Source organism: Miniopterus natalensis, chromosome 3 (assembly GCF_054644295.1).
Source record: "Miniopterus natalensis isolate mMinNat1 chromosome 3, mMinNat1.hap1, whole genome shotgun sequence".
In the NCBI taxonomy this organism is placed as follows: domain Eukaryota; kingdom Metazoa; phylum Chordata; class Mammalia; order Chiroptera; family Miniopteridae; genus Miniopterus; species Miniopterus natalensis.
Window position 1 is genome coordinate 25498434 of NC_142083.1, and position 9843 is coordinate 25508276.

Consider the following 9843-nt stretch of genomic DNA (forward strand, 5'->3'; position numbering starts at 1 on the left):
CACAGGGGGCGAGGGGAGAGGGCAGCAGGACAACCTCGCTGGCAAGGAGCGAGCCAGCTGGCCTGGCCAGGGTAGTTTACAAACTACTACTACTAAATAAGTAAAATCTATAGATACATAGCAAATAAGTAAGTAGATAATTTGGGGAAGAGTCAACTGCCTGTGTCACTACTATTCTAACACTGCTATCCTTTGGGGTGGGAAGATTCTTAGTTGTGGAAGCTGTCCAGTGCACTCAGGGATGTTTGGCTGCATCCCTGGCCTCTACTCACTAGCTGGCCAGAGCACCCCCCACTTGTGTGTACAAGAGTCACCACTGCAGGCCTGAAACTGCTATCCCTAGAAAAACTTGCTGGCAAGGCAGACCCTTGGCTGGAGTCTGGGAACTTGGGATTCTGGAGGGCTCCCACCTGTCTCTCCAGCCTGGTCTTCCATTGCCCTTACCTTTGGCTTTTTGTGCCTAATCCATCATAAACTACTTTCTCCCCTCCAAGCCTATGCATATGAAATATTCCTGTCCACAATACTCTCCTTACACTTCCTCCCTCTAAATTAACAACAAATCATTCTTCAGACCTCAATTTAGGTTCACTTCCTCTTACAAAGCCTTCAGTTGTCCCTCCTAGATGTACCCTGTATATCACCCAACATAGTACTTACTGCATTGTTTATAGATCGGTTGCTTTCTCACTCATCTGTAATCTCACCTAGAACATGAGCTCCATGCCTCTTCAGTTCTTAATTGTATTCCAACACACACCATGGCATCACAGATGCAGGGATGCTCAATAAATGATTGCTAAATGAATAAATTACAATTCTGTGAGCATCCCTGTAATATACCCATTTACAAATCAATGTCTATGGGGGCATACATGTGAAGCTCCAAATTATGAAGTTCAAACCATTGACAATTATCAATGGGAGTCCAGTACAAGTTTATATGAATGACAGGCTCAAATGTGCTCCAAAGACAGTCAACACCATCTATTCTGAAGCTATTCTAGTTACATTAGCTAAACAGCACAACCATATGACTCAAATTCTCATATGGATCCCCAGACTTAAAACATTTGGCTCTGCAATGAATGAAACTGGTTAAGAAAAAAAAGGGGGGGTGGTGCTTCTCCATCAGAATAAAGTGACTATGGCAGCCTGACTTAAAACCACTGAATTTTTTTAATATATGTGTGTGTGTGTGTGCGTATATATATAATATCTTTATTGATTTTAGAGAGAGGAAGGGAGGAGAGATAGAAACCAATGATGAGAGAGGCATTGATCGGCTGCCTCCTGCACGCCCCCGACTGGGGATCGAGCCCACAACCCGGGCAGGTGCCCTGACTGGGAATCAAACCCCGATCTCCTGGATCCTAGGTCGATGCTCAACCACGCAGCCACGCCCAGTTGGGCAATATATTTTTTATTATTGATTTTAGAGAGAAGAAGAGAGAGGGAGAGATAGGAACATCAATGATTAGAGAGTCACTAATCGGCTGCCTTCTGCCTACCCTCAATGGGGATCGAGCCAGCAACCCGGGCATGTGCTGGGACCAGGAATCTAACTGTGACCTCCTGGTTCATAGGTGGACACTCAACCACTTAGCCACACTGGCCAGGCAAAACCATTCAATTTAAGACTTGTTTACTTGTGCATAACATCATCAGAGTAAGTAAGGACCACAATGGTTTGTAATTACCAAAGTCTGGCAGCCCGTATGGACATTAAGCTATAGATCTCTGGTGAACCATTGCAATAAGGGTGAGAAAACAGAGATGAGGTAATGTGTGAGACTACAAGTAAAAAAGATGCATAAAATGTGGTCATCTATACATTTCTGAATCAAGCAAACACACTGTATCTTTTCAGCCACTAAGAAAAAGATGACAGGGAGGAGTACAACATGAAAGGAGATTTCCAGTGAGAACAAACAACTGTTCAATTCAGCTGAACCATTACAGCTCAGAATGAAGTCACAGCACTGGTGCAAGTGCCTCCTGCAGGGAAGGTGCCTGTGATATGCTTGTACATTTTCTTCAAGATCCAGAAGTTTCAGTGTGTTAAAACTACACAGTAGGATATCTTCTCTCTGTATGAAACCTCTTTAGTTTCTCGCTTGCACGACTTTCACTGGAAAGCAGAACTTGCTGTAGTACTATGTAACACCTGCGAAAACTTCTTTCCTAAGGTGGTTACTGACCTTGCACTGACAAATGCAATTACCTGTTCTCAATTCTCAAGCTTTCCAAAAATGATTTCTTATACACTTCCTGTTGAACTCTCTCTTTATCTGTTTCTCCTTTTCTCACCATTCCATGCTCACCTTTGTCATTACCCAGCTGGATTTTCTTCACTGCCACTAAGGTTTTCCAAGTTTCTTTTAAGTGACAGAACATATTCCTCCATTCTCCCATTCCCACTGCTTCCCAAATAAAATTCTTACAGTGAGCCCAGCACCCATCTAACTTAGCCTCTTCTCTACTTCCTTGGATGTACGTTAGGGTACCCTGGAGGCACTGTCCTTCACAAACAAAAAATGTGAAAACAGATGAAATTCCCCAGTTCCAACGTCATTCCACATTTCCAACACCTTTGCTGGCTTGGTTTTGCTTTCTCCTGCCTCTACTAGTTCTCACAGTCACGCAGATTTTAAATCTCTGCACCTTCTATCTCCCTGACTTGGGATCTATCTACTCTGCATTTTCTCATAATCAGAACCTTTCTCTCCTCCATGCACAGGCCCAGGAAATTTCAATTAATCTAGGCTTTTATTATCACTAGTATGCATTAGGAAAATAATTTATTAGACCTAGTTGCACCTCCTCCATACCACCAACTGTTATTTTTACTATACACACTTCTCTGGTGTGGTAACTATGCAAAACCCTTCACTGCTCCATAACGGTGACAGAAATAAGAAAATTTTAAGGTGGTAACCATTCAAGGTCCCCTATAATCTGCCATGAATCTATTTTTCCCGCCTTACTTTGCAATATTAAAGACTTGTTCCAGAGACTATCACCCTCTTCCCCTAAAAAGACATTTCGGACAAAGAAAACTCAAATGCAATGGTGTGTCCAGATCTAGGGAAGAGGCCTGCAAACTAAGGCCCTTTGTCTGTTTTTGTAAATATTTTGATGGAGCACACCACACCCATCCTTTAGTACTGTCTGTGGCTGCCTTTACACTACAATGGCAGAACTGAGTAGTAATGAACAAGACCACCCACACCACCAAATACTTATGATCTTGCTCCTTACCGAAAGTCTGCAGACACCTGTGTTTAGAGGTTTAACAGAATTACTCCTATTGCTGTTGTGAGAACCAACAGTGGGAATGTGGCAAGGGTGGAAGGAGGAAGACTCCTTAGGAGGCTACTGACATAATCTCCAGGCCATAGACTATAGTGGTTCACACAAGTTCGGAAGCAGTGGGGATGGTAAGAAGTGGATAACAAAGGCAGAGCCATATAATTAGTTGATGAATTGGATGCAGGTTTGAGGGAAAGGGAGCAACTAGTTTCTGGCCTAAACAACCAGGACACAGTTGCTCCTTTTAAGCAAGAAGGGAACTACTACAGGTAGATCAGATTTTTGAAGGAAGATCAGACCCACAACTGAAGAGAAGAATTCGCTCCGGTTGCTTTCCCACACAAAATCCTCCAATGACACTATTCTTTCAGAGTAATAGTCCAAATCCTCACAATGACTACAAGGGCCTGCATAATCAGACCCACCTTTTTGTGGCTTCATCAGATTCTGACAGCTACAGACTGTGTCCCCCCACCCAAAATGATTATGTTGAAATCTAATCCCCAATGTGATGGAATTTGGAGTTGGGGGCCTTTAGGAGGTGATTAAGTCATTAGAGCAGAGCCCTTGTGAATGGAATAATGTCCTTGTAACAGAGACCCCAGAGAACTCTCTTCCCCCTTCTGCCATGCGAAGACACAGGCAGAAGACAGTCATAAATCAGGAATCGGACCCTTACCAGCACCAAATGTGCTGGTGCCTTCGTCTTGGACTTCCCAGCCACGAGAACTGTGAGAAATAAATTTCTGCTACTTATAGCCAACTAGTTTATGGTACTGTTATAGCAGCCCTGAACAGATGAAGACACCAACATTCACTCCATCCCAGATACACGGTCTCCTTGCTATTCCCAAGCACATTGAGAAAGCTCATGTCAGGCCTCCACACCTGATTTTTCCACTGTCTGGAATGCTCTTCTCCCAAGATATCTACAGAGCTTATTCTCTCACCCCTGCCCCCAAACCTGCTCAAACATAACCTTTTCTGTGAGGCCTTCCCAGCACTCCTTAATTACCCGAGCCATTGGTCCCTTCCTGCCCCACTTGTTATCCCCTCTTCTCTGCTTAATTTATCTCCCATGTGTTTAATGCCTTCTCCTGTAACTTGTTTAGTGTCTCCTATCCCCACCTCCTAGAATGGAAGCTCCAAGAGAGCAAGGGTATTTGTGTGTGTGTCCCCCGCTGTAATCACACTGCCTGAAACACAGCACGTGATCAATAAATACTTGTTGAATGAACTGGCCCAAAGAATAAATATAATTTACTAAAGATTCAAGATAACTTCACTCATGTTCCCAGAATTTTGAGAGGCAAAAAATTAAACCACGTTGCAAATGCCTTATATGCAACTCAACTCAATAATTTTATTACTAGTTCTCATATTCCAGAGTGCCAGTGCATGACTCCCCTTTCTCCCTCCCCTGCTCTCAACAATTAAAATGTCTGAGATCAGCTCATAGATAATAGACACACAAACACACACCTTTTCTTGGTGGCCTATCAGTCCTATATTCCTTTCTGGTCTCATTTCACCAGGACTCTTCCCTCTGCACCATGCTCACCCCAACCAGACCCTCCCTGTTCTGCTCCTCACTTCAGTAACCTTTCCACCTGTTAATCCCTCTATCTAGAAAGCCCCTCCCACACCTATTCTAGCCAGCTGCTTTTCATCTCCCAATGTCACCTCCTTGTCTGCCACCTCAGCCAAGAGACAAAACCATCATTTCAACTCCTCCTTTATCTTCTTCGTAAGACTTAAAACTTTCTAGTCTTATTTGCACAGGTATATCTCACTTATGAGAGCAGATCTTACCTATTTTGTTCATCACTATGGTCCCTCATGCCTAGAACACTATACAGAATAGGTGATGGTTTTATTACATCTTATAGGTGAAGGTGGACAGCTCCACCTGACAATGAAAACCACTGATGGTAAGAAATTAAGAGACACCCGACATCAGAAGCTAGAAGGGTTTAGCTGGAAACGAGTATTTGGGACTATTTCCACTTCTTCACAAGATCTGCCGCCAGACATTGGTAGTAACTCCTTTTCTGTCACTATACAGAGCAGTCCACGCAGCCGTTAGAAACTTCCAGTACCTGCTTGCCTTTAATTGATAAATGACCCTCCCAGCCAACCCATTAGTCGCATACGATCCTGCCTCCGGGCAAGAAATATTTAAAGACGGGCCAGAACAAGCAAACACCTTAACCTCGATCCTCTCACAAACCTAAATGAAAGCCGTGGGGAGCCCTGAATCTGGATAAGCGAAAGAGGGGACCCTCCAGAGCTCGCTTACTCCCCCGCCCCACACCGCATCCGTGTACGTGAATCCTGGGTTCCAATCCTAAATCAAGCAAAAGAAGTCGTTCCTAAAACGTCTGCTGTAGAAAGAGGAGGGGAGCCAGGAGGGCAGCGTGGGGGAGGGAAGCTTCCGCCGAGGAGCCGGAGCAGCGCGCGGAGGCGCGGCCCGTGCGCCTGGACCCCAGCCCCGCGTCCCGGCGCGCCCACCGAGCCCCTCCACGCCCCGTGCTCCGGGAAGGCGCCGCACCTGCTGCAGGGAGGCGCAGCCCTGACACCTCGAGAGATCCGCCGCCGCCCCAGGAGCCGCCGAGTGGGTCTCGCCCGGCATCATGGTGCCGCCGCCGGGCCCGGTGGGCCCGCGCGCCTCAGGGTCCCGCGGCCTTGGCCCTGTACTGCCTCTGCTGACGCCGCCGGGGCCGCCGCCTGCCAGGCCGCTTCCCGCCGTATCCGGGCGGGTCCATCCGTGCACAGAGGTCCCCGTGGAGCGGGCTAAGGGCTCTCCGAGCCAGAGCTGCCTCGGGCACTACAGAGAAACGCTACCCGGTGCGGCCCCCGAGCGCGACGCAGCCCAGCCAGGACCCCGCCCCGCCCTAGCTCGCCCCTCCCCTCTTCGCGGCATGAAGCTGCCTAGATTCTGCCTGATCAAAATAAGGAGCAGAGCCCTGCTGAAGCGGCTGGGGCCACGCCCACAAAGGAAAAGTCAGTGATAGCACAGTCATCGGAGGTGTACTTCCTCCACCGTTTACGGGTTCATGTTTCCTTGCGGGCTTGCCGCGTGACAGACTTTCCATAGGCACCTAAAACATTCGACGAAAGGTAGATGGCCCTGCAATGACGTCATTTAAGGGGCCTCCCGCACTGGAAGGACCCCACCCTGCCCGGGTTAGTGCGAGATTTATAGCTGCAGGGAGCGGAGCGGTCCGAGTGCGGCCAGGTCCCGGAGGAGCGGAGGGGACTACAGTTCCCGACGCCCCGCGCGGCGGCGGCCCCGAGGGGTTCTTCTGGCCCGCCCGGGGTGCTTCGTCGCCTAGCCGCGGCCTTTGCTGACCGTGGCCTTCGCATCCTCCGGGAGTGTTTCTTCTCCGGGCAGCTGCCCCCATCCCAGTCTGCTGTCCTGCTGCGGCCCACTTGCTGTCCAACACCCCACACCCCCGGGCTGGTGCCCAGACCTATCCCCGCGACGCGGCCACCGCTCAAGGTCCATAGCCAACTCCTACCAAGTCCCAAGTCCCATCTTAATACCTCTTTGGGAGGGGAAACAAAAAGAAAACCTCCCCATGGCCGCAATTACTGGATAAATTCAGGCCCGGATCCTTTTGTTTGAACCGCAGTTTTCTGTGTCTCCAATCCCTTATCCACCGCCATCAGAATCTCCTCAATAATCGAAGCTGGTTACCATCCCTACTATCAGAAACCGACCTGGCTTCCGGAGTCTAGTTACAGTCTAAATTCTCAGCATTCAATACAAGCACTGTACGTGTGAAGCAGCCTTGCAGACCTCACCAGCTTCTTCCTAAGTCTAGTATGGAAATTGCAATTGGAAACTCCCCTTCCAAGAAAGCAGCCTGGATTTCGTCCCTTGCTTACACATTCTGGCTGACAGCTAGACTTCCTGTCGTTGACACCTAAGAAGCCCAGCACCTGGCTGAGGAAGTCTACTGACTGATCCACTTACCCCTGAGCAGAAAACAAGAGTAGGGTTAAAAGGGAAAGGGGAAGTGAACAGACGTACAGGAGGACGCAGCTACACCTTGGAAGACAGATGATAACAGGAATCCCCAACTTGGGGTGCAGGGAAGAACAAAACTTTGTTCAGTCAGTGCAAAACAAGTAAATTGTGATACAGCAAGGCTATGAAAACAGCAGGCTGTAAGGTGACCCTGGGGCCAGGCCTCTGTCCTGCTTGACAGCTCTGCACAGCTGCTGTGTGTTCCACTCCATGCCCGTCTGTTTTCTGCTGTGTTGGTCTGCTCCACTCTGCTGCATCACATCTTTGGTGTGTTAGCTCACCAGGGAAACCCATGCTTAGGTAGAGGGGAAAAGTGTACTCTCAGAGCCAGAAGGGAGTTGGTTTATATGGACAAAAGTCCCCACCACTATTCCCTGATGGTCTGTCCTCATGCAAATGAGGACTCCAAATCTTCACAGTTTGGCTGCTCCAAAAGGCACTGTTCTGATTAGCCAGAATAGAGTTGCTCTGGTTGGTTGGAGCTGTGCAGTTTAGGTTGGATGGGGAAAGCCTCAGTTTTATTGGTTGAAATAGGATTTCAGGAACTCCTTTATAAGGGCCGGCCCAGATGGCAGAAACACAGTGCAGGCAGGCAGTTCAGTAGAGAGGCAGGTGGTTCAGTGCAGGCTTCTCCCTGAAGTGCAATTTGCATGAAAGGCCTCTCTGTAGAAATGGCTGCTGGGCTCTGTTTTGTTGTTGTTGTTTATTTTATTTACTGTACAGCTTTATCTCCCTCTACTCTGTCTGCCTACACCCACTACACATCTACCACTGCCAGAACTCAGGACTACTGCTTCCTTCCTGCCTTTGCACACCTGCTCTTATCTTCCCATTGCCTGCAACACCTTCTCCCAACTCCACATATCCTAGATCCCACATTTTACCCTCCATATTCCCAAGTAACGCCTGCCTCCTTTTTCACCCGTTAGCCCTCACTAACTTTTAATAACATTGTATTAATAACACTTGAGATCTACTAACTTTGAGTATAGTGATTTTTTTATGTCTGAGGTGAGTTTTCCTTTTAAATCCTGCAAAGTGCTGTACGTAGTAGATGCTCAGTGAATGTCAGAGTGAATCAGATTTGTTGCAACTAATTGAAATGTAAAGAAAGAATAAATATTTGTGTTCAAAAATGAAAGTGCATTTGTTTCTACTTCTACCTTTCTCAAAATCAGTTCTTAAGATGTTTAAAGAAAGAAACAAGTCTTCTTTGTGTAATTCAGGGTGGGCCCCATAGTAATTATCTTAGACTTTGGGGGCCATACAGGTCTCTGTTGCATATTTCTCTTTGTCATTTTTTTGTTATTTAAAGAACTATTTAAAATGTAAATATTCTTACCTTGCACGCTGTACAAAAGCAGGTATAGTTATAGGAAATAAAGGAAACTGATGTAGGTCACTAGTTGAAGAATGCTGAAAATTGCATTGTTCCTCTTTCCCAAGTTATGGGCCACCATTTTGTCATTGTGATGGAAACAAACAAATGTCTACACTGGAAAAAGTCACACCTGGCTTTAATTTCTTAAGCTAGTGATCTCTTTGAGCTGGTATTTCCTTACAGAGGCTTAGCTAAAATGTAGGTGAAAAGTGACAAGGATAGGGTTGAATCCTTCAGATCTACTATACAGAGAGTAGTTTTAACTATTTATGACATTTTTTATTTTGGAAAACAGAAAAACTTTGTGCTTTTCTGTCGAGGTGTCTTAAGACTTGGAGGGATGTCTAGATTTTGGACTCTGATTTGGGGGCTTCCCTGTGCCTCTAGAGTCCATAAAAGCCTCAGTTCTTGCCCCACTCCCACATCACCACCTTCCAGGTAGTTGGTAACTTCTTGATACAAATTCATTAGACTACAACATAATTGAGAGGGCACTGAAGATTTATTAGTATATGCTTCCACTGAATTGGCTCAAATTTGGTATAAAAGCCAAGGAGATTTTTTATCATAATTCAAAATAAATACCTATTTGTTCTCAGCTTTATGAAGAGCTATTGTTTCATTTGATGAATTTACCCATAAGAAACATAAGCTATATGTTCTTCTTTCTTGTAACCCCACAAGAGATGTTTTATATAGAGTAGTTTGCAATGCTATCAGTCTGTCACTTCAGGGCTATTATCTGATTATGTTAGATTAATTTCCAGACCTGTGAGGCAATGCTACCATGTGCCCACAAGATGTCTATCTTTCCCTGTCTGTAGTTTAGACACAAATTTAATTTTCTGCTGGATTTATGGCATATTAGCCTCTTTCATGTGGGAGTGGAAAGGCCACCTTGGGGCATCCCAGAGTGGGAGACATTTTGTGAGAACTGTCTGCCATTCATGGCCTACTGATGCTTGGTGCTAAGCTACTTTTCCCGTGTTTCTCACTCCCCTGGGTGATGCCAGTGTTTTGCTTCGTCCCTGGGAACCAGTAATAGGTCCCTTGCCTTTTCTTACAGCCCTTGTTCTCACCCACAAAGGGATGCAAAGTCTGAGGAGGGGAGCAAATA

General features: G+C 46.4%; 1 protein-coding gene across 1 annotated transcript in view; it reads right to left on the minus strand.

Annotated features, from left to right (window-relative positions):
• Positions 1 to 5947, minus strand: part of ICE1 (interactor of little elongation complex ELL subunit 1) — a 52488-nt gene extending 46541 nt beyond the window's left edge. The window contains exon 1 of the mRNA XM_087815357.1: positions 5864 to 5947. Within this exon, the coding sequence (XP_087671483.1) occupies positions 5864 to 5947 (84 nt within the window). The remainder of the gene's footprint in view (positions 1 to 5863) is intronic.
• Between the last annotated feature and the right edge of the window lie 3896 nt (positions 5948 to 9843).